Below are 25,594 nucleotides of genomic sequence, written 5' to 3' on the forward strand. Positions count from 1 at the left end.
GTGAAAGTTTTTCTCAAAGGAGAAAGGGTGCAAATGAACTCCAGTTTGTTTATGAAATGGAATGATGTGGCCATTAAAAATAATGCTTACAAGATTTTGGATTTTCAAATTTGGGATGTTCAACCAGTAAATAATACAGATATTCCAGAAGTCAGAAAAATATGAAATCTGGAACGCTTCTGGTCCCAAGCGTTTTGGATAAGGGATACTCAACGTATAGTAGTTACGGAATTTGAAACCAGGCCCTGAGTTTCTGTTTTCTGTTGGTTCCCCTGTACCATCCTACGTCCATGATCTCATGACCCCTCAATACCTGAACTGTCGAAAATAACTTACCCTTTCTCCGGAATTCCTCTTTCTTGACTTTTCCCTCTCTCCCTATCTGCTGTTTTGCCTTTCCATCACGGTGCAGCCAGAGTACATTTTGATCTCTTCTCAGTGGGGGAAAAACTCTCTTTTGATGGCTTTTGATTTAAGACGAAAAGTTTGGATTCCAGTGATCTCCCAGTCTTTGTTACTCTTCCTTTTGTTCTTTTCCAGATCTGATTCAGGAATTTTTATCCCATGTGCCTTCCTTAATAAGCCAGCTTGGATCGTATACACAGACAGTGGATTTTAGAGCTAGGGTTTGTTTGTTTGTTTGTTTGTTTTTGTTTTGTCTTGTCCTCCAAAATTTCAAGATATGTCAGTTCTCATGTAAATATATACCCCCTTTTGTGAGTTAGTTTAGTATCTCCTATAACACCTGGTCAAGTGGATAATTTTTAGTTCATGATAGTTTGTTAATTGGACTTGCTCAGCCATATTTTCCTCCTTATTATACATGGTCTTCAAGTCTATCTTGGAAAATTTTAGAGAAAAGGACAAATGCTAAAAGACTTAATAGTACCATGAGACCTTTTTTGCTCTCTTGTTCTGTGCTAGCTATGGGGATAAATATAGTTGATCCTTGAACAACATAGGTTTGGATTGTGTAGGTCCACTTACATGTAGGTTTTTCTTCAGTAAATATACTGGAAAAGTTTTTGGAGATTTGAAAAAACTCACAGGTGAACTGCATAGCCTAGAAATACTGAAAAAAATTAAGAAAAAGGTATGTCATGAGTGCTTAAAATATAGGCAGATTCTAGTCTATCTTATTTGCTACCATAAAATGTATACAAATCTATTATTAAAAGTTAACATTTATCAAAACTTACACACACATAGACTATGCATGCTGCCATTCACAGCTGAGAGAAATGTAAACAGAAGTAACGAAGTACTAGTCATAAGTACATAAAATTCCCTATAGTACTTATTGTATTACTGTAATTATTTTGAATAACACCATGACATCCATACACAGTATCACTAGTGATGCTGGAAGTGCTTCTAAGAAGTAAAGTTGTGACATTTCAAGAAAAGGATGAATTGCTTGATATGTACTGTAGATTGAGGTCTGCAGTTCTGGTTGCCTGCCATTTCAGATAGAAATTCATCTTGTAAAAAGATGTCATAAACTTACGGTATCAAAAAATACAGACTGTAAATGTATTTTCTCTTTCTTACGATTTTCTTAACATTTTCTTGTAGCTTACTTTATTATAAGGATATAGTATTTAATACATGTAACATACAGAATATGTGTTAGTCGACTATTTGCTATTGCTAAGACTTCCAGTCAACAGTAGGCTATTAGTAGTTCAGTCTTTGGGAAATTAAAAGTTATATGTGGATTTTTGACTGCACAGATGGTCAGACTCTAACCCCTGTATTGTTCAAGGGTCAGTTGTACTTGGACAGTAGTTGGGTTGGGGTGGGGATGTTGTTTTCTTTTTTTTTAAGAGATGGGGTCACACTGTGTTGCCCAGACTGGAGTGCATTGGCTGTTCACAGGTGCAATCGTAACACACCGCAGCCTTGAACTCCTGGCCTCAAGCAGTTCTCCTATTTCAGTCTCCCGAGTATAGCTGGGACTACAGGTCCAGCATTCTTGTCTTTGTCTGTCCCTTCTTTAAAGCCCTTGTGCACATGATTTTTCCTCCTACTATGTTAACTAGGGGACATGAGGCTAGGGCGGGCGGTTTTTGTTGTTGCTTTCATTTGACATCTCCAGCAGTAGTGGCAAGAAAAATCAGAACAGGTGAAAATTTCTATTTGAGTTAAATTCAGGATAATCTACCTTGAGACAGAGTTTGAAATGCAGTAGAAAAACTTTGATTTCTTTTTACTTAACAGGTAATAATTATTGGATATCTATTTTTACTAGTATACATAGAAGTTTATGATAAGCTTTTTATGGTAAATTTACATCAGAGTGTTGTAATGAAATTAAAGTAATGACAGTTATTTTTGACTTTGGATTACTTTTTTTTCCCCTATACAAGTAAACCTAGTAGTGAATTGCAACTGCAGAAAGTTGTGGTTTGAAGCACAGTAGCTCGGGTGGAAACAAACATGCAATTGTTTCTATAAAAATACTTATTGTATCCTCACTATTCATTAGATAGATTGTATGTAGCAACACAGAAAGAACTAAATATGAGTTTAATTAACATGAACTGTTTTTCATGTTATATTTAATATCCCAATTAGAATTCTATTCTTCTACATGTTTTTATTACATTTTCAATTTCTGCTTTCAACTTGCAGTGTTTAAAATTCAATAAGATGTTAAGAGATAAGCCAGAAATCTTGATGTTACAGCAGCCTAGGAGATTTAGTTAATCTGACCTAGATGTTCTTTTGATGATTGAGATTTATATATGAAAACAGTTCTCAATTTCAAAATGAAACATGGGAAGATCTGCCATATAAATCAGCTGTCCTGCCAAAGACAGGCAGATTAATCAGCCACAAACAGAAAGAGTATGTCATAAAAGTTGTGCTGTTTAGATTGTTGGCATTTGGATCAGCAATAATATCAAAAGTTGTAAGTGAACGTAGCCCTTGCATTTTGCCATGTTCTGAAGAGGATTATTTCATAGTTTTTCAGGGGCTTTTAGTATATATTGACATTGGTTTCATTTTCAGTATTACGCGTGTGAAACAAAACAAATAACGTAAGAAAAATCCTTGAGAAGAAATTGTGCCTGAGTGTAGATATTAATAGTATTTGAGACTGTATTTCAATGACTAATTTATTCATCATTGATTTCTTGTATCCCAAAAAGTGGATATAGGAAATGAGAACAAGCTATCCAACTTCTAGTCTACCAATTTTTCTGTCATCCCACCAAAGCTGCAAGATGTTAGTTTCCACTTCAGTTCTTAATTTAACGTTGTACAATGTTATTTTTTAAAATTAAAAATAATGAGGACTTATAAATAAGAGATTAGATTCAAGGGATACCTGGTTTGATCAACAGAAGTGAGCGGAGAAAGCAGTAAAGATACCGCCTCTAGACTGGAGCAGCCAGGGCTAATGAGTATGTAGTTTTCTTACCATAATGCTGTGATTGAAATGTAGTATTTAATGGTGAAGCCCTCTTGCAGATGATGAAAATACTATAGAGTGACAAATCCTTGGAATTATGTTGAAATGGTTTGTCTTTTATTCCAGTATCCAAAATTGTAAACTAAGTGCTTTGAAGCCAGACTTATTGACCAAACGATAGTAATTTCTAATTGAGGATATAACATACGTCTCAGTTGTTTAAATGAACTGAGACTATAAACCAATTTTAAAGTACTTAGCTTGTTTTGCTCTTTAAACATTTAGTTTTAGGTGCTAGGCAAAAGTCATTAGAGTACTTTTATCACTGTGAAGTTCGCAAAGCATTTTCTTTTAAAAACGAAAGCCAATGGTTTATTATTGTGACAATTGTTATTTTGTGTAACATTGATAATTTTTGTCTCCTGAGTCTATTGGAATAAAGTAAGTGTGTGTGTGTTCAAGAGAGAGCGTGTAAATGAGAAAGAGCACGTGCAGTCAGGTGTGGTGGCCCATGCCTGTAATCCCAGCACTTTGGGACGCTGAGGTGGGCAGATCACTTGAGGCTAGGAGTTCGAGACCAGCCTGGCCAACATGGTGCAACCCGTCTCTACTAAAAATACAAAAATTAGCCAGGTGTGGTGGCACACACCTGTAATCCTAACTACTTGGGAGGCTGAGGCAGGAGAATTACTTGAACCCATGAGGCGGAGGTTGCAGTGAGCCAAGATCATGCCATTGAGACTCTGTCTAAAAAAAAAATAAATTAAAAATAAGAGCACATGCATGTGAATGTTGACACACACTTTGTATTTGACATTTTGTAGTTTATCGCTTATTTTTGAACTAAAGAAAGTATAACCATTTTATTAATTAAAGATTTATGGAATGAACTTTGACGTGCAGTGCAGCATTTGGAAATAATCGGCGTCTTCTAGGCACAGATTAAGCATAGTTTGTGTTTTATGCTCTGTTCTACTCTTACTTAAAGGTCTTTGATAACTATGGGGTTAATTATAGTTTGTATTAGTTATAGTATAAATTTAGTATATAGATTGTATACTAGTATATATAGTTTAGTATATAAGTTTAGTATATATATTTGGCAGCAAATTCATAAGAAAAGAAACTGTCTTTGAGGAAAAAAATAATATTCAGCCGAAGCCTTACCTTGGGTGCTATGTGATTATTTTATTTTACAGACTCCAGGGATTAGAGCTCGATCTGCAAGGCTTCAGTGGTTTTGTGACAGATGTGTTGCAAATAATCAGGTTTGTATTTGATTCAGATGTCTCAATCACCTAAAACTGTGAGTAGAAGGCAAGGGTCCTCTGTATCACATGAACATTTGGGGACTTCAAGAGACAGGGCATTGTGGAAGCAGTGTTTATCTTGATCGTTTGCCAGATAAGCAGTGGCTTATTTCTTATTCCTGAGGTGCAGTAGAAACCCTAAACTGTTAACCTGGGCCCTGATGATTTTATCTTTAACTAGTTGGTTGGAGCAGGCTGACCTTATGTCCTTGGCACTTTAAGCCTGCATTAGTCCTTAGTGGCAGGAGGAGTTGCTTCCCAGAGCTCTGGAATTTCTGCTTGCCCTCCTCTGGTGCATCATGCCAAGTAAAAGCCACAGGGCAAGAAGAGTGTAAAGTTTGGAGGGGGAAGTATTTTTGTTAACATACGATACACTCATTGAGTTCTCCCACCCAGATATCTTTGAATTAGTTATTCATGTTGTGTTCTTGACTCCAAATTTTTTTAAAATTGTGGTAAAACAAGTATAATGTAAGATTTATGATTTAACCTTGTATAAGTATACACAGTTCAGTGGCATTAAGTTCATTCATATTGTTGTGCTCAGCCCATTAACTTTTGAAATGAAGTTGAAGTGCCCTTTTGGTAAAGCTAATTTGAAAGATTATTCCACTGCTATTTGTTAACTATAAAATACATCCTTTACACAAGGTAGATCTATCTCTTAATCTTACTTTTAAGGTTGAAACTCTGGAAAAATTAGTGGAGCTGACACAGAAGCTATTTGAATGTGATAGAGACCAGATGTACTACAATCTGCTAAAACTGTATAGTAAGTGATTTAACTATTCTTCATGTTTTCATTTATTCTGTTGAAGGCAGTGGCAGGAAAGGAGTATTTGGTTTTGAGGGAGCTCCAGGGATTGTCAGAAGGCAGTTTTCATTCAACAGAGGCTCAAGTAGAGGCTAGATTGAATTTTATCACAGAATGTTATATCGTAGCACTAGACACTGTATGTCTTGATAATTTCTGACATTCTTACTCTAATAATGAGAAAGTACGAAAACCTTTATCAGAACCACAGAATTTAATAGGACTTTTTGAGGTAAGAACGGTCTTTCTGTTCTTTTTATTTAAACCTTCAGGTAAATTTATTGGTCACTTTTATAAATAGGTAACCACCAACACGTTCATGTGAGTAGAGATTTTTTCTTTTTGCAAAAAGATACATATCTTGCATATCTATACACAAACTCATTGTTCAACAGTTTTTTAAATGTCATTATATATTTTTGAGTCAGCTATATATTACAAACATTTTTCTATATTTAATCACCTACAAATAACTTATATACTACATAGATGTACTAAAATTTATTCAGCCTGTCATCTCCTATTACTGGGTTTGTGAATAGATTTCCATTTTCCATTTCTAAAACAACACTACGTTATTCATTTTTGTGCCTTAATCTTCATTCACATCCTTAACTGTTTTCTGAGGCTGAAATCTTAGTATTTGTATTTGACATTTCTGAAACTTTTGATCTGTCTTTTCAAACAATGCTCTAGTACTTTTATACCAGTGTACACATTTGGAGCTTTACAGTTTCTTTTAGGATATTTTGGTAGAGAGGAATAACACTTAGAACAGCCAGTGACCTTTCCCTATTTGTTTCATGGATATTTATCTAGATTTATTGTTCTTCTTTTCTCTTGGCAAATTTCCCTTCACCAAACGAATAAGGGGATTTATTTGTCTTTTCAAACTTGTATTTATTACCATTGAAAGCTTTATTTTACATCTCGATGATGTAAATAAAATTAAACTTGCTTAAAATTTTACATTCCAGTTTTTGGTTGTATTGAAATACATACTTCACAGTGTAATTCTTAAGACTTTGGCTTGAACGATGATCAAATTCTTGCACACAATGCTGAGTTTGGTATTGATTGTGTAGAATTAAAAACCTGTATTTTAGGCAGTTGGTCCTCAAATTGCAAATTATAATCTGTATTTGAGCACTAACATTCCACTCTACCTACTTTTTCTTCCTTTTAAAAACAATTTCATGATGAAATTCTAATGTGCCAAGTTCAAAAGAAGCACTGACTATATGTCTAAATATGTCTTATTATTTCAAGTAGTCCTCATGGAAGACTATATAAACTTGGATTCAGAAAAAAAAAAAAAAAAAACCTATGAAGCCCTTACTGTGTGCTAGACATTGTGGTAGGCACTGCAGATGTAAAGGTAGTGCTCTGCTGAAAGGGTCAACCCCATCACTAAGTCTTAACACTGCAGCGGGTAAGAACAACTGTAAGTATGTGGTAGTCTAAGGCCAGGTGAGAGGTGGCCAGCCACACAAACTTACTCTTCCTATTCAGAAGAACTTTTACTATTAGTTTTGCTTTGTTTTTGAGACAGGGTCACCCAGGCTAGAGTACAGTGGTGCGATCAGAGCTCACTGCAGCCTCAACCTCCTGCGCTCAAGAAATCCTCCCACCTCAGCCTCTCAAGTAGTTGGGACTACAGGCATGTGCCACCACACCTTGCTAAGAATTTTTTTTTTTTTTTTACTTTTTGTGGAGACGGGGTCCCACTATGTTGCCCAGGATGGTCCTGAACTCCTGAGCTCAAGCAGCCTTCCTGCCGCAGCCTTCCACAGTGCTGGGATTACAGGCATGAGCCACTGTGCCTGGCATTTTTTTTTTTTTTTTTTAAAGAAACAAAAAAATATACAACATTTAGCTTCATCTTAAAATTTCCATTAGGGATATATGGTCTCTGAGTTTAATACTATTTTCTTGTCCTTAATTTCCTCTATGTGTCCTATTGGACACCTGTCTCCAATTCCTTCTTGCATTGTATTTGAGTCAATAGGTTGAGGAGGTTGGCAGAGTGTGGTTAGCTTCTTAGGAGGCTGGAAGCCAGTGGAATCCTATAGAGAAGTATATATTCTTTTTAACCACATTTGTATACTTCCTACCTTCTGCTGTGTTATAAATGGATAATCTGGTTATGATAGCCCTAATCCTTTCCTTTCTGAAGAAAAAGCAAGCTATCCCCTTCTACATTTTGCCTTCAGACTTGGGCCACTATTTAAATATTGTTATATGGACTCAGTTGCTTTGAAATGGAACATAAGATATGAATTGGGTCTTGCTGTATTGCCCAGGCTGGAGTGAGTGGTGCTCACTGCAAGCTCCGCCTCCCGGGTTCACGCCATTCTCTTGCCTCAGCCTTCCCAGTAGCTGGGACTACAGGCGCCCGCCACCACACCTGGCTAATTTTTTGTATTTTTAGTAGAGACAGGGTTTCATTCACTGTGTTAGCCAGGGTGGTCTCGAACTCCTGACCTTGTGATCCACCTGCCTCGGCCTCATACTTTTTAAAAATCCATATTTTGCATTGTGGATTTCTTTCTTAGGATGTGATTTTAGCCCTTGAAAGAGATTGGATTAGTAGTTATTTTTGGATATTTGTTGAAAAGCAACTTTCCGTCGTTTATTTTAAAACAGTTCCTTTCACATACTTAATACACACTTAATTTTGTTGTAAATCATAACATAATACAGAAACATGCACAAAACAAAGATATGTAGCTCAGCCAGCACCCATGGAACTGCATAAGTCTTACATACATTTAAATACTAGCTTTTATTAATATAAAACTGCTTTCATTTTCTATGGACTCAATATAACATGATCTGTTACAAAATTTTGTCACAATTCAAACTTCATTTCTATCCTTCCCAATATATTGTGACCTTTCATTGTGACAGTGTTGGAAAATTAGCTTCTAGAACCTATAACAAACATTAATTACATGAATGAAATGACTTCCTCACTTGCTTAAGGAATTTTCTATTATTTCTATATGACAAACATTTTCTTATGTTCTGAACACTTCTTTACAGATAGAAAGTAGAAATTAGTTTCTTTGTATAGTAGTCTATTCAAGAGTCAAACTGCCTTACATTTGTAATTTTGCAATACAATTCTTTGAATCTATTTAAAAAGTATGTATAACCTCAGCATTTATTCCATCTCAGTAATGATTTATATATTATTTCTTCAAGTATGTATAGCCATTTACATTTCTTTTCATATTGTATGGCCTTTTCCTCCTCCATTATTACACAAGTGAAATGGACATATTCTGATTACTAAAGATTCAAACAATGTAATACTATACTAGCTAACTATGAAAATGTCATTGTGTCCACCGCCACCCCCTAACCGCTTATCTCAGACGTAACTTTGTGAATTGGCCATCCTTTCCATGTCTTCTCTGTACATTGCCCTCTCTCTACCTTTATATCCATGTATTTTTTATGTATGTACCTATTATTTTGATTCTTTTATATCCTGTTTTGATTGTTTTATACTTTACTTGTTTCACATTCTACATTTCTACATTGTGGCTTCTTTTTGTTTTACTTAACAATATGAAATAAATTCACAAGAAAAATACTTGCTTTTTCTCCCTTTTAATACGAATCTTAACTGCTGGTATCCTTAAAACCTCTGAAGTTGATGAATGACTTTTTTAAAAAATGAATTTATGGGTTCTTAACATGTATTTGTGTTTTATTTTAGTCCTTATTTGTTTTAGTGTTCACATCTCGCCCAGGCTGGAGTGCAGTGGCCCGATCTCAGCTCACTGTAACCTCCACCTCCCAAGTTCAAGCGATTCTCCTGCCTCAGCCACCCCAGTAGTTGGGATTATAGACATGCACCACCACACCTGGCTAATTTTTGTATTTTTAGTAGAGATGGGGTTTCACCATGTTGTCCAGGCTGGTCTCAAACTCCTGGCCTCAACTAATCTGCCTACCTTGTCTTCCCAAAGTGCTGGGATTACAGACAGCCACTGCACCTGCCCACAAGTTTTATTTTAATAGGTGCATCTCTGTAATATCCTTGTCTTCCCAAAGTAGAAGCTTTTTATATAATTTGTGCTTTTTTTAAACAAAGAAAATTATGTTCCCAGAATTCTTGCAGCCTAAAGGCACGGAGTTGTAGATTATCCACCCACCTTTTTATTGTTTAGAATAACTAATCCCTTTTTAAAGGTCCTTAGCAGTATTGTGTCTAGCTGTTGGAAACCTTCCCTGTCTTCCCACAGTCCACAAGGACCTTTTGGCAGTCAACAGAAGTGCTCCACTGCAGAATAAAGATTCAGAAGCTTGGATTTTTTTTTTTTTTTAAATCAAATAAGTTTTATACTTTCACATACTTGAAATACTTGAATTTTATATTACACAATAACATTTTAATGAAGAAAAAGCGTAATTAGTTAATGAGAGTCTTGTTTTGAAAGTTGGTTGTAAATGTAAGGCTTTTATATTAGTTGGGCTAATTTTATCAGTATATGTATAAAATCACTCTGCACTTTAGGTTAATTTCTGCCATCTGGGCCTCCTTGCGATGTAATCTGTATGAAAGTTTAGGCTGCAGCCGGGCAAGGTGGCTCACACCTATAATCCCAGCACTTTGGGAGGCCAAGGCCAGTGAATTGCTTGAGGTCAGGAGTTCAAGACCAGCCTGGCCAACATGGTGAAACCCTGTCTCTACTGAAAATACAAAAATTAGTGGGGTGTGCTGGCGCGCACCTGTAATCTCAGCTACTCGGGAGTCTGAGGCAGGAGAATTGCTTGAACCCTGGAGGCGGAGGTTACACTGAACTGAGATCGGGCCACTGTACTCCAGCCTGGGCAACAGAGCAAGACTCCATCTCAAAAAAAATATATAGGCTGCAATCTGTGTGACCCAGGGGAATTTCTCCAAGTTTTTTTTTTTTTCTTTTTAATTGCTGATTTCCCATGAAGAATGAGTATGCTTTGTTTTTTGTTCTTTGAATTTTTTACTTTTAGGAGTCATTAGTTATCAAAAAACTTAACTTTTTGGTTTTGGGGAGAATAATCTAGGAAAATCCTATGTGTTTTTAGTATTTTTCCTCTAAAATGCTGAGGAACAAATGTATTCATGTTGTTTGGAACATTTGTGCTGTAAAATAAACCCCTCCTTCCTAGAGCTGGACGCCACACAGTCCAGATATTTCTTATACATACTAGCAAATTAAAAAAAAAGACATCTAAAGCAGTTTTTCTGTGCATTTAATAATTGTATTACACTTAGTGTCATGTGACATTTTTCATATCTTGCCCCAGTTTTTCACAAGCAGAAATTAATTTATTATATTAAATGACTTGATCTTTCCTCTTCCAACCATGAGAATTTCTAGAAACAAAGTTTTGATTCTGGAGTTTTTGCTATTTGTAAAGACTAGATTACCACATGAAAGGAAATGGGCTTTTCAATATGAAGGGATCTGCCTATTTCCTTCCCAGCCCTTGTAATAGTCTGATAACATTATCATTTGAGATAAGAAATCTAAGAAGATTCCATGTATCACACAGGGTCATAGAAACTCTTCATGTCAACAAAAGAAACATAGACAATTCTCTATTCAACTAAGTGAAAAGGTTTGTAGATTTGTCACTTTTAAAGAGAATTACACACTTTCAGTCATTTTAGTACACACCACAGCTGTGTACTATACGGCAGCAGCCCCCAACCTTTTTGGTACCAGGGACTGGTTTCATGGAAGACAATTTTTACACAGACCAGGTTGTGGTGGGGGACGGGGATGGTTTGGGGATGAAACTGTTCCACCTCAGATCATCAGGCATTAGTTAGATTCTCATAAGGAGTTCACAACGTAGATCCCTCACATGCGCAGTTCACAGTAGAGTTGGCACTCCTATGAGAATCTAATGCTGCCGCTGATCTGACAGGAGGTGGAGCTCAGCGGGTAATGCTCACTTGCCCACCCACCATACACATTCTGCTGTGCTTCCCGGTTCCTAACAGACCACGGACCAGTACCTGTAGCCTTTGCAAAGATCATAGATATATGTATACTGTATGCACCACATACAATCACAGATATATGTATATTGCATATATATATATATGTGTATATATATGTATATATATATATATCTCTCTCTCTCCAGGATCTTTGGAACGCTAAAGGTCATAGTTGAATTGTTACCTGTTTCTGATTTTGATTTCAGCAGTAGGCACTTTCTCAGTAATATTAAAAAGACAAATTTTTATCAACATGATTGGAAGTGTTTAATAAAGTGTGATGGGGGCTTCTTTTTATTGCTTTTTAATAGGTAGGGTATTTTTGGTTTGTAATTCAGAAGTACAGAGAAAAGTTCCCTTCTCAACTTCGGGTCACGGTCACTTTTGGTTCCTTTCCCTAAAGGCAGCATTTGGAATAATGCTTTCTTCAACATCAAATAAGAAAAAGTTCTAAATATTTTTGTGTATTCTGTTTAGCATATTTATTGATTAATTTCTTCTTAATCAAATTCTACAGAAATAAACGGTGACTGGCAAAGAGCTGATGCTGTCTGGAATAAAATCCAAGAAGAAAATGTTATTCCTCGTGAAAAGACATTAAGATTATTAGCAGAAATCCTTAGAGAGGGTAACCAGGAAGTTCCGTTTGACGTACCTGAGGTAATTGTTTTTGGCATAATCGTAACAGATTTTGTTGTCAGTATAATTAGGTTATAGATTAGCCTACTTTTATATTGAAAAGATTACCAGTTTTTATTTAACAGAATAATTTTGTTTTAAAGTTGTGGTATGAAGATGAAAAACATTCCCTGAATTCTTCATCAGCCTCAACCACAGAACCTGATTTCCAGAAAGATATATTGATTGCCTGCCGATTGAACCAAAAAAAAGGCAAGCACATACGGGTATGGGGGTGTGTGTGTGGGGGGGTGGTCTTCTTTCTAATAGCAGTGTGGAGTGTAAGCCCAACCAATTAGAAGTGCTCTAGGATAGAGATAGGACTTAAATTTTACATATTTCTTGTCTGCTTCCATACTTTAACGAAAACATTTTGGGGCAGTTGGGAAAATTTAACTATTGACTGAGTGGTAGATAATATTAAGGAATTACTCTTTTTATTATTTTTTTTGAGAAGAAGTCTCACTCTGTCGCCCAGGCTGGAGTGTAGTAGCCTGATCTCAGCTCACTGCAAGCTCCGCCTTCTGGGTTCACGCCATTTTCCTGCCTCAGACTCCCGAGTACTCGCTGGGACTACAGTCGTCCGCCCCCACGCCTGGCTGATTTTTTATATTTGTAGTAGAGACGGGGCTTCACTATGTTAGCCAGGATGGTTTCGATCTCCTGACCTCGTGATCTGCCCACCTCGGCCTCCCAAAGTGCTGGGATTATAGGCATCAGCCACCGTGCCTGGCCGGAATTACTCTTATTTTTATTAGATGTGATAATGGTATTATGATTTACTTATAGGGAAATGTTCTGAAATTTGGAGATCCACATGAGTTATTGAGGGATGAAAAAAGTCAAAATTTCTATAATTTATTTAAAAATGCTTAAGCTATAAAAAACAAAGCAGGCCAGGCATTGTGGCTCACGCCTGTAATCCCAGCACTTTGGGAGGCTTCAGCCTCCCAGAGCTGGCAGATCACGAAGTCAAGAGATGGAGACCATCCTGGCCAACATGGTGAAACCCCATCTCTACTAGAAATACCAAAATTAGCCGGGCATGTTGGTGCATGCCTGTCGTCGCAGCTACTCGGGAGGATGAGGCCGGAGAATCACCTGAACCTGGGAGATGGAGGTTGTAGTGAGCCGAGATCGCACCACTGCACTCCAGACTAGCAACAGAGTAAGACTCCGTCTCAAAAAAAAAAAAAGCAGATCTGTTAAGATGTTAATTGTTAGATATAAGTGATGGGTATATGGAAGGTGAGGTTCATTATACTATTCTTTTTTTTTTTTTTCCCCGGAGACAGGTCTCACTCTGTCACCCAGACTGGAGTGCAGTGGTGCAATCATGGTTCATTGCAGCCCCCGCCTCCTGGGCTCAAGCAGTTATCCTACCTCAGCTTCCCAAGTAGCTGGGACCATAGGCACACACCACCACACTCAGCCAATTTTTGTAGTGACAAGGTCTCGCTATGTTGCCCGGGCTGGTCTTAAACTCCTGAGCTCAAGTGGTCCTCCCACCTCGGCCTCACGAAGTGTTGGGATTGCTGGTATGAGCCACCACCCCCAACCTGTACTATTCTTCATACTTTTCTGTACATATGAAATTTTTCGTAATAAATGCTATTATTGGCATACATTTTTATTAAAAGTATTTTTTGAAAATAACTTTTTGTGGCACATATTATAACTTACTTGAAAGCAAAAAATGATTAAGGCATTAATTACTATACTAGTATGTGTTGAAGTGATCCAGCAATATCTCAAGGTTAGAGGTCTGTTTCTTGACTCTTTCCCTTTCTCTAGTATTAAACTTTCCTGAAGACATCTTCACCTCTATTATGCCTACTTTAAATTTTTTATGACCATCTTTAACCCTCTGTTATGAGCTTGTAAGTAGAATTTTATGTTTTTACTTAGACTTCTTATACTGTTCCAGAATCATATATTACTCTTATTTTCTTTACTTTTGTTAATTTCTTTTCATTCTGGCTTTCCATAGAATGATTCCTTCAGTTTTGGGGTGGATTTCAAGGATGGTTTATGATAGTTTACCATTAAGGAAATAAACACGAGAATTTTTTTATTTTAGTATTGATAGTTTTGAGGTTTATTGGAAAGGAATCAATTTAGAAATTTATAGAACTTCTTAATTTCCTAACTTAACTAGAAGGTTTGGCCAGGCTTGCAGGCTCATGCCTATAATCCCAACAACTTACTTGGGAGGCCAAGGTGGGCAGATCACTTGAGTCCAGGAGTTTGAGACCTGCCTGGCAAGTTAGTGGTATCCCATCTCTACAGAAAATACCCAAATTAGCCTGGCTTGGTGGCACAGGACTATAGTCCCAGCTACTCAGGAGGTTGAGGTGAGAGGATCAGCTGAGCCGGAGGTTGAAGCTGCATTGAGCCATGATCGCACCTGGGTGATTGAGTGAGATCCTATCTCAAAAAGAGAAAGAAAGAAATTTTGTGGCATTGATGTAAAATGTATGAAGTAAAAATAAGTTCTTATGCCTCCTCAGTTACCTATAGTATAACTTAGTATTCATTCTGAGTCATTTTCTTTTGAGAAGGAGTCTTGCTCTGTCACCCAGGGTGGAGAGCAGTGGTGCATTCTCACTGCAACCTCCACTTCCCGGGTTCAAGTGATTCTCCTGTCTCAGCCTCTCAAGTAGCTGGGACTACAGGCGCACACCACCACGCCCGGCTAGTTTTTGTATTTTTAGTAGAGACAGGGTTTCCCCATATTGGCCAGGCTGGTCTCAAATTCCTGACTTCGTGATCTGCCCGCCTTGGCCTCCCGAAGTTGCTGGGATTACAGGCGTGAGCCACCATGCCCGGCCCATTCTGAGGCATTTTCCTTTGCTGCATATTCAGTCTATATGTCTTTGAGTACACACTATGCATCTTTGAAAGCGAAGTATAAAATTAAGCTTGATTAATACTATGTAAATGTTCTGATGAACTTTTGTGTGTGTGTGTGTGTGTGTGTGTGTGTGTGAGAGAGAGAGAGAGAGAGAGAGAGAGAGAGAGAGAGTCTCGTTCTGTTGCCCAGGCCGGAGCGCAGTGGCGCAACCTCTGCCTTCTGGACTCAAGTGATTCTCCTGCCTCCCAAGTAGCTGGGATTATAGGCACCCACCACCATGCCTGACTAATTTTTTTTTTTTTTGTATTTTTAGTACAGACAGGGTTTCACCATGTTGGCCAGGCTGGTGTCAAACTCCTGACCTCAAGTGATCGCCCACCTGAGCCTCCCAAAGTGCTGGGATTATAGGCATGAACCACCACCACACTCGTCCTCTGGTGAAGCTTTGATTTAGCTAAATGACTAAAATGAATGTATGGTTAGTGTACAGTTTAAGTGAAAACATTTAAGTAGTTAAATAATTAAATACAATGCAGTGTGTATTATAAATGTGGAGCTACCTCTATTCTGGAATTTTCATTTATCTAATTGGTTTCATCCTGTTAATTCTTTTCTTCTCTTTTTTTTTTGAGGCAGAATGTTGCTCTATCACCCAGGATGGAGTGCGGTGGCGCAAATCTCAGCTCACTGCAGCCTCTGCCTCCTGGGTTCAAGCGATTCTCCAGCCTCAGCCTCCCAAGTAGCTGGGATTACAGGCACCCCCCACCACCCCCAGCTAATTTTTGTATTTTTGGTATAGACCGCGTTTCACTATGTTGTCCAGGCTGGTGTCGAACTCCCAACCTCAAGTGATCCTCCTACTTTGGCCTCCCAAAGTGCTGGGATTACAGGCATGAGCCACTGTGTCTGGCCATAACTCTTTAGAGTTTCCTGTTTCTTTTTTTGTATATCTCAGGATTCGAATGTTTAGTAAAATATGAATGCTTTGAAAATTGAATGCTTACATTAACATTTTTCTGGTAGTTCAGTCTACTTAAAGGTATATCGTGATTGTCACATTGGAAACAAACGTGCGGTGAATGGGTTTGGTATATTAAAATGCTAATTAAAAAAAAACTAACAGGGACTAATTACACAGCCACACCAAGTTAATGTGAAGACCACAGTTTTAGAAAACAACAAGAGTTTCCAAACAAGTGAAATATTATATACGATTGTTAGGAAGTTGACAATAATTGCATTACATCTTAAGTTTTTAGCCCCCTAAAAAGCATTGGGTATTGAATGGCAGATTTTATTGCAGTCATCTTATTGTGTGTCATGGTTTAAATATTTTATTTAGCAAAGCCATTCTGTGACTTTAATAAGTAAATAAAAGTCTTAAATTTGTGATGCATTGATACTGGTACTCAAATGAAGATATGTCTTTATTTTCTCCCGTTTCAGAAAAGTGAAATACACCGAATAGACTAGGTATCTGATGGAATAATCAGTAAATGATAGTGGAGTTTCTTCTTGCATATTAGCGTGTTTTTATTTTCCGTTTTTTGCCAGTGTCCTGGAATATACAGTTGTTCACAACCATACAAATCTAGTGTAAAGCACTTGGAAATTTAATGACTAACAGGGACTGTTCTATGGAAGACTGACTTGAAATGTGATAAACCTCTGCCATTGTTACTTTCACTTGCCCAAACTGTTCTCCTTAAGATGCAAATATAAATGTTGCCATATATTTTTTTCTCCAAATTTAGCTTAAAGGGATAAATATTTCTTTGACAGTGCCACTTAAGTTTAATTAAGGGACTAATGCACACATTCCCTAACTCATACATAGAAGCGTAACAATTTTCGCCTGTTCAGAAACTTCTAAAGTAGCTTAAAATGTTCTTCTGAACATTAAATAATATCATGTTCTGTCTTAGTTAGAAGTTTTATATTTCCTTACATTGAGCCCTATATTCGTAGAAGGCCGTACGTGATAGTTCATTTATGCCCCATCTTTATTGTGATTTGTTTATCCACAGAAGGGAGTAGATTGTAGTTTCAGTTGGCTGTTTATAACCAGGCAATTTTATTTCAGAAAAGTATAAGTGACTGAAAAGTGTAGTTACTTCTCTTTTGGTAACATCTTTTCATTCACTGACAGTTATTGTGAACAAGTGAAATAAAACTGTTAATCAGTCAAACAAATGTTGCTTAGTTTACTTGTTAGATATCTGTATATTTGAAAATTGTATGTTTTTGTATAAGTCCTGTCGTAGCCAAATAATGTGATCTCCTAATTTTAGAATTATAGGCTATATTCTCTTTAGTGCTATTGTGCTGAAATGTTAACCATTGTAACCACCCACTTATAGATTAAAGATTGCTTTAAAATGAATCTTTTTTAGTATCATCTTTTCATAAATTTAGAAGAGCTGTTTCTCATTTTTATTATAAAGAAAATAATGTATCAACTTAAGAAAGCTGGTATGAGAAATCATTTTAAGAGGAAACCCCTTCAGGCACCATCCATTCAGATTAAGGTGTAGTTTCCAAACCTGTAGCTTTGTCTTTAAAATATTTGAAGAATTATGTCAGTGTGTCTCTCTATAGAGTGGTAACAGTGGGTTGGTATTAAAAAGCAAAAATATTTGGGTTTAGGTCTTTGTTTCAGGATTTTTTCCACCCTTTTGGTATTTCAGAATAATGTCATCTCATTTTTTTTGTCTGTTTTCCCTCATAGGGGCATATGATATTTTCCTGAATGCAAAAGAGCAAAACATTGTGTTTAATGCTGAAACCTACAGCAATCTCATTAAATTACTGATGTCAGAAGATTATTTTACACAAGCAATGGAAGTGAAAGCATTGTAAGTGTTAGTCCATTTATTAAACCTCTTGTTTAAAAAAGAATATTGGCTACCATTAGCCAATAATTATAATAGTAATGTGCTGTGTAGTAAAATTGCTTGATTGGCCTCAGCTACCCATAAAAATCATATGAAATGGTTAACTAACTTTATCAGGTTTTTTCACCTTCAAAAAAAACACCTTTACTGGCCATATACAATGCAGTACATTTTGCTTACTAAGTTATATTCCATCACAATTCATTTAAGATATCCATGCACAGAAAAGTAATTTTATTATGTTCTGTTACTTGTTCAACATCTAAATCCATGTACCTTTTGTGGTGGGAGCAGCCTGAGAAAACAAAGACACCATGGACTTTGAACTTAGACTAAGATTTGAATCTTACTTGAAAGTTCTGTGACCTTGGGAAAATTACCTGCTATCTCTGATCCTTAGTTTTTCTTCCGTATGATGAGTGTATGATAATATTACTTAATATTAAAGATTTCTTCTATGTGTTGAAGAAGGTAGAGTGAAGTAGAGAAAACATAGGTACTGAACACATCTTATTTGTGTTTCCCCCTCCTTTCGTGTTGTTTTTGGATTAAAAAAAAAATCTGACTGGGCGCGGTGGCTCACGCCCATAATGCCACAAGTTTGGGAGGCCGAGGTGGGTGGATCACCTGAGGTGAGGAGTTCAAGACCAGCCTGGCCAACATGGTGAAACCCCGTCTCTACTAAAAATACAAACATTAGCTGGGCGTGGTGGCATGTGCCTGTAATCCCAGCTACTCAAAAGGCTGAGGCAGGAGTATCACTTGAACCCAGGAGGTGGAGGTTGCGTTGAGCTGAGATTGCTCAACTGCACTCCAGCCTGGGTGACAAAGCGAGACCCTGTCTCCAAAGAAAAAAAAAAAAAAAAAGAAGAAGAACAAGAAAAGAAAAGGAATAATCTGAAAAAAATTTCAAGTCCGCAGCACTTTTAGAATATTAGAATCCTAAGGAGAAAATGGATGCCTGCCATCCTTTCACATCACAAGAAAACCTGGCAGTGTCCTAGTGTTGCTAAAGTTATGCATCATAGGGCCGTATTTACTGTCTGTGTTTTAATGTTGAAAAACATGTTCCGTATGACTGTACTTGTCTGTGTGTATATGTGTGTTGTCTTGAATCATCATTTGTATGTCTTGATACAAGAGTCGCACTAGGACTGTTGGGTTATTAATGTACTCTGTGTGTCATTTGTGTGTTTTCTCAATTCCTAATCAAATTATATATATATATATATATATATCTAGAACACTCGATATACCCTTAATTAGTGACTTGGAGAATTTGACATTGAGCAGTATCCTGTCGTCTGTAACCACTAGGTCAAGGGTGTGGATCATCTAAAATTACTTTTCTCAGAAAATTATGAAACTCTCCATCCCAACCCTCTCTATGATAATGAAGGAGAGCCAGAAGAAAGAGAAGCATTTTGTGTTGAGAATTAAGTATGATTAAATGATGAGATAGAAGCAAAGACAGAAAACTTAAAAAAAATTAGATTTTGAGTTTGGTCACAAAGACCTCTGAAATGCTTCCTGAAAGTACAGATTTTAATTTTATTTATTTATTTTTTCATTTTCATTGGGTTTGTTCTAGAACAGTGATACTTACTCTGGTAGCATAAGAAGATTCCTCTCAGCTCACCACAAAGATTCTGATTCAGCCAGTTTGGTGTGGGGCCTGAGAATGTACATTTTACTCCATAGCCCAAGTGATTGAAGAATCATGTCTTAAGCATTTTGATCGCATGTGATTAATAACAAATTGTACTTGATGTATCACGTGTAACTATTATTGTAAAACATACTCAAAATAGAAAATCTTCATAAGGTGAAATTTTTAAAAAGACATTTAAGCCCAGCACGTTGGCTCATGCCTGTAATCCCAACACTTTGGGAGGCCAAGGCGGAAGGATACCTTGAGGTCAGGAGTTCGAGACCAGCCTGGCCAACATGGTGAAACCCCGTCTCTACTAAAAATATAAAAATTAGCCGTGTGTGGTGGCGGGCACCTGTAATCCCAGCCACTCAGGAGGCTGAGGCAGGAGAATCGCTTGAACCTGGGTGGCAGAGGTTGCAGTGAGCCCAAGATTGCGCCACTACATTCCAGCCTGTGCGACAGAGCAAGACTCTGTCTCAAAAAAAAAAAAAAGGGAGAGAGATGTAAAGGTTTCCTTGCCTTACCCTGGAGTGTTCATGCAGTGTGCATGCTGCTCATTGAAGACCACTGGTCTAGAGCAGTTTCAAAACTGCAATTGCAGCCAATTAGTGGGTCATGACATCTATTAAGTGGGACAGAACTAACATTGTTTCAGTGAAATAGTATAGACTATTTCAAAGTATTTCCTGTAGTAAAGATATTATTTCATGAAAAGTTGCTTTCAGTTATGCGTGTGTGTATGTATCTGTGGATTGGGTTGTCTATGTAAAACATCATTTCTTACTATAATCCTCCCATGGATCTTGATCTACCAAGGTTGAAACTGCTGACCTGGAAGATAGTTGTAAGCATGACCGTCTATTTGCCTTAAATTTACAACCTGTGAAACATAGGTTTATCTTCTTCCCTTCTTCTCTAGATCTTTATGAAGCCTTCCTGAGATATGATTGACATGTAAAAAGATACATATTTAATGTATCTATCTCAGTGAGTTTGGGGATAAGTATACACCCTTGGAACCATTGCCTACTTCAAGGCCACAAACATATCCTTCCCCTTCCAGAGTTTTTTCCCACCCTCAATATTATTATTATTATTATTAATTGGGTTTTGTGTGTGAGAGAGAACACTTATGATCTATCCTCTTAGCAATTTTCAGTATAAATACAGTATTGTTAGCTGTTAGCACTATGCTGTATAGAGCTCCAGAACTTACTTATCTTCCATAATTGAAACTCTGTACTTTAACCATTATCTCCTCATTTCCCCTCCTCCCGGTCTTTGGTGTCTACCATCATACTCTGCTTCTGAGTTTGACATACAAGTGAGACTTTTCTTTTAGCTGTGTTATCCACCAAGGTTATTTGGGAGTTGCCTTCCTCCATGCGTCTGTGTGCACCCAAGAGAACCCAAGATCCAAAGCCTGAAGTCAGTCTGGGCTTTGGATGCATGTCCTCTCCCTTGAACCAATAAAATGTTATATCTAACTATGTAGAATTGTTTCATGGGTTAAATTGTTGAGTACTTTTAAAAATAATGCTGGACTGAAAATTCAGAAGTGAAAGTTCAAGTTACGAATTATCCAACTAACTATGTTACTTGAGATATTTCAAGAGATACTTTGTGGGTTCGGTTCCTGTTTATTGCCAACTAGGTCCTCTCTTCCCATTCCCATTCTGTGTCAGTGATCAGAGTGAAAAACAATTGCTGCTTTTTTATAGGCAACTTTATTACAATATGGTGGTCAAATGAGCTACTGTAGCAAGTGGCGGTACCGCCCTAGTATTATTCTGGCAGTCTTACTCTGGATCCATAAATAGCTATCTGTTTTTACAGTTTCCTATATAAGGTCACTTGGTCAACCTTGAGAGCCATAGTTTTGGCCGAGCATGGTGGCTCAGTGGTTCATGGCTGTAATCCCAGCACTTTGGGAGACAGAGGCAGGTGGATCACTTGCAGTCAGGAGTTCAAGACCAGCCTGGCTAACTTGGTGAAACCCTGTCTCTACTAAAAATACGAACAATTAGTCAGGCGTGGTGGTGCATGCTTGTATGTAATTCCAGTTACTCAGGAGGCCAAGGCAGGAGAACGGCTTGAACCTGGGAGGCGGAGGTTGCAGTGAGCCAAGATTGCGCCACTGCACTCCAGCCTGAGTGACAGAGTGAGAAAAAAAAAAAGGCCATAGTTTTCCTATGAATTAAAAAAAATATCATTTTTATTTTGCCTTTGTCGTCATTTAATGTGTTACAGATACACTTGACCTCTAATAAGATTTCTTCAATTTTATTTACAAAGTCATTTAACCTTCCCAATAAGCCATGGAACCTCTAAAGTAATAGTAACTTTTAAAAATGTTCGATAAGCCATCTTTCTTTCATTTTTAGTTCCTTCATGTTTCAAAATAATTTATCTGTAGTGAATTCTTTCAAGGGAGGGAAACCACTTATTCAAAGAGCAGTAAGGGATATAAACTCTTTTTTTAAATCTCTGCTAACATTAAACCATATTCTTAGGGAATTTAGGAATCATGTAACAACAACCCTACTTTATCTTTTGAGAGTTGCACTTGATTTTCTGTCGTTCCTCTTGGCTTCCTGTATCATTCTGTTCGGAAATAATGCTATATCTGTCACTGATGATTTTTGTTGAATTGGCCTGTTTTTGTTATCCTAAATAATATAATCACCAACTAATGTCCTTTGTGCATATTATGTAAGCACAGTCATTGCTTACACGAAAGCTCACTTCTCACATGCCTATATTATTACATGTATTATACCATATTTACTTAAAAATGTTACCTAAAATCCATTAATCCATTAAAACTATAAGGCAACAAAACTTCTCCTAAATTTGAAAGTCTGTCATTTCAGAGCAATAAATTCTCTGAAATGTCCAATGTGAAAGTTTCCCTATAATACTGTCTTCTTTGGTTAAGATAGTTTAATTTTTGCAGTTGGTCGTAAATTGAAAGAGGGTACTCTTTTTCCCCTATAATTTTTTTCCCTTCATTTTGACAGTTCTAAAAATAAAATGTCTAGAATTCTCTGCTATCCAGTTCAGTAACCACTAGTCATATGTGACTGCTTAAATTTAAATTAGTTAAAATAAAATTAAGATTTCTGTTTCTTCATCAGAGTAGTCACGTGGCTAGTGGCTAACCCTATTGGACAGCCAATAGGGTTATTGGATGATTGGATGGTATTCCCATCATCACAGGAAGTTTGATTTGAGAGCTCTGGACTCGATTTTTTCCAGAAGGAAAGATCAAAATTAGGTGTCAAAAGTTAATGTCTTTTATTATATTGTATAAATGATTCCAATATAAAGATCTCTACCCGCAACTTTTAAAAATTTTTTCCTTTTGCCACTTTGGAATCTGTTTTGGTTGTAATTGGTCAGTTTCTACATATGTAGGATATATTATTATAAAATAGATCTGGGGTTTCTTCTTCCTGATATTTATCTCCACTTTCATATTTGTAATGAGCAGGCAGCTTGAGACAGGAAGAGATTATTGAAAAAGAATGTTACAGGCTTTGAGGTTTTTGAAAGGTTTGTAGTTCATACTTAGTGTCAGTTAAAAGACAAGTTTTGTTGCCTTGTGGTTTTAATGAATTGTAGGTGAATATTTTTAAATTAATATGGTATAATACATGTAATAATATTAGAAGTGGGCTTTTAATAGTGTCTAATTTTTATTTAATCATGTGAAAGATTGAGAAAGTAAATCCTTTGTGCAATTCTTAGTCTCATGCGTGAGTTGTTGACTTAAGTTGTTGACAGATGGGACAAAGGGAGAAAAGTCAAACTGAGCAATGGGTACTTTGGCGGGATAAAGAGGATTGGTCGGAGGAATAAGAAAATCCTGTATCCAAGGACTGCAGGGGTGGACCTTAGAGGCTGAAAGTGACTGAGAGAATGGGCATGTCGTAGTGTCTCTGGGGGATTTTCTTGGGATTGATGAAAATAATTTAGCAGTGACCCCACTTTTGTTGCAGTCTGCCCAGCTTATATGTCCATGTTGGCAGGGCATGCTGTTGTTGGCAACAGGGTCATCACTGAGCTCGATAAGGCAAATGGCAGCAATTGCTTTTGCTCCTTTTGACCTGTTTAGATTTTCTAATCCGGAGATGAACTCTGGGAGCATTAAGGATGCAGAAATTTCATCACAGGAGATGCGCAAACAGTGTAGCAAACAGAAATCTCCAGCTAGGTTTTGGGGTTTTCTGTTTGTTTTTGTTGTTTCATTTTGCTTTTTTTTAATCCTGTAGGTTTTATTGAAAAGTCAAGTGATTTTTTGCTCTTGAGTTTTAAAAGTTGGTGTTTTGTTTCAAACTTAAGGCTAGGGCAAGATGGTTGTGTGAAATTTTTAATTTTAAAGTACCAATAGTTTGAGTTCTGCAGTTATGTTCAGCTTAACTGTATGAATCTAGATGGCAGAAATTTGAAAATTAATTGACCAAATGATAGAGTGTTAGTAATCTGCTTTAGTTTTTATTTAAAATGTACAGTGCTGAAAATAAATCCTCATTTTTGTTTCTGGAAGAAGATTTTTACATTTTATAATTACTGTGAATGTAGAAAAAAAAAGTATCCAGCTTAGGATATGGCAGAACAATGCGGGGCACGCAGTTATTTTAGTCATCTAATATGTCAGCATTCAAGAATCTGAACCGATTGTTTAAAAAAAATCTTGTACTTTGTTTCTTTTGTTGCTCATTTCCAACTTTGTCATCTGTCAGAATGCAAAAAAAAATTATCCTTCTATAACCATTGACAGGATAACACAAAAGCTGTCTCCAGGTCGATATTTTGCAGCAATATTTTTAACATACGAACAGTAGTTTTTATAATTTCACCTTGGTGCTCAACCATTTATTATCGTATCAGAAGCATGTCAGTAATTCCTTTCTAAATGTCTGCTTCTTTTAGCGCGGAGACCCACATCAAGGGCTTCACACTGAACGATGCTGCCAACAGCCGCCTCATCATAACGCAAGTTAGGCGGGATTATTTGAAAGGTATGTCACAATGCTTGACCTTTACGTCACATTAATGCCTCTGCAGATTTTTCTTGTAACGCCCTTCGAATACTTGGATAAAGGAGTCCATTTAGCAAATTACCTGCTTATCAAGAGCCTTTTGTGGTAGCTGAGAGACATAAATTACTGTACATGCATTTATAATACAGCTTGAATATGAATGTACTTGTCATTTGACCACTTAGTCCAGTTTCCATTCCATTTAACACAAGATGGGTTTTCTTAAGATGAATCACAGCTCTTCAGACATGCAAAATTTGTGTTCCAGAACGAGAGAAAGTACAGGCTTTCAAGTGCGTTAAAATTCACAGCACAAGTCATTTTGCTTTGGAAATTAACATACTTTAGAGCATCTGAAACAATTCCCAGCAGTTGTTTCTTGCATATTGTGTTGGTTGTGTGTGAGATACCAAATCAGTTAAATTGAGTGTTAAATGTGTGGGATTGTGCACCAAATGATTATAATATTGATTTTTAAAACTTAATCTAATACTTTTTTAATAGTTCATAATACCAACAGCAATAAAATACAGTGTTTGAAGTTTAGAGTTTTCAAATTAATGTTAAGAGAATGACACCTGAAAGATGTGGACATGACTTTGGGGAGGATTGGGATTGGGGTGGGGGCCATTGGTTTGATAGAGGCTGTTTATGAGTTTTCAAGGGGATGAATTTGGATGTGGAGGTCTTATGAATGATCTCCCAAGGGGGACTATGACGAATCTCTTAAATTTAGCTAAGTAGCTTTCCACTTTAAGATTTACATTTGAATTTGAGTGAATACAGTGATACTGCAGTTTTGCCAATACAACAAAACCCACTTAGGAGATCTTCAAGAAAGGTTGAAAAAGCTCTGGAAATGTAACCTTATTGCTTCCTATCTCTGTAATAATGGTATTATTCCTCACTGTATGTTTTGGTTT

The 25,594-nt window shown here is 36.9% G+C and overlaps 1 protein-coding gene across 1 annotated transcript in view; it reads left to right on the forward strand.

The window, feature by feature from the left end:
- The window catches only part of LRPPRC (leucine rich pentatricopeptide repeat containing), a 112,704-nt gene that overhangs the window by 70,092 nt on the left and 17,018 nt on the right, over nucleotides 1–25,594 (forward strand). The window contains exons 26-31 of the mRNA XM_031007896.3: nucleotides 4,618–4,686; nucleotides 5,410–5,500; nucleotides 12,064–12,206; nucleotides 12,329–12,437; nucleotides 17,807–17,933; nucleotides 24,562–24,650. Of these exons, the coding sequence (XP_030863756.1) occupies nucleotides 4,618–4,686; nucleotides 5,410–5,500; nucleotides 12,064–12,206; nucleotides 12,329–12,437; nucleotides 17,807–17,933; nucleotides 24,562–24,650 (628 nt within the window). The remainder of the gene's footprint in view (nucleotides 1–4,617; nucleotides 4,687–5,409; nucleotides 5,501–12,063; nucleotides 12,207–12,328; nucleotides 12,438–17,806; nucleotides 17,934–24,561; nucleotides 24,651–25,594) is intronic.

This window comes from Gorilla gorilla, chromosome 12, assembly GCF_029281585.2.
Source record: "Gorilla gorilla gorilla isolate KB3781 chromosome 12, NHGRI_mGorGor1-v2.1_pri, whole genome shotgun sequence".
NCBI classification, from domain to species: Eukaryota; Metazoa; Chordata; class Mammalia; order Primates; family Hominidae; genus Gorilla; species Gorilla gorilla.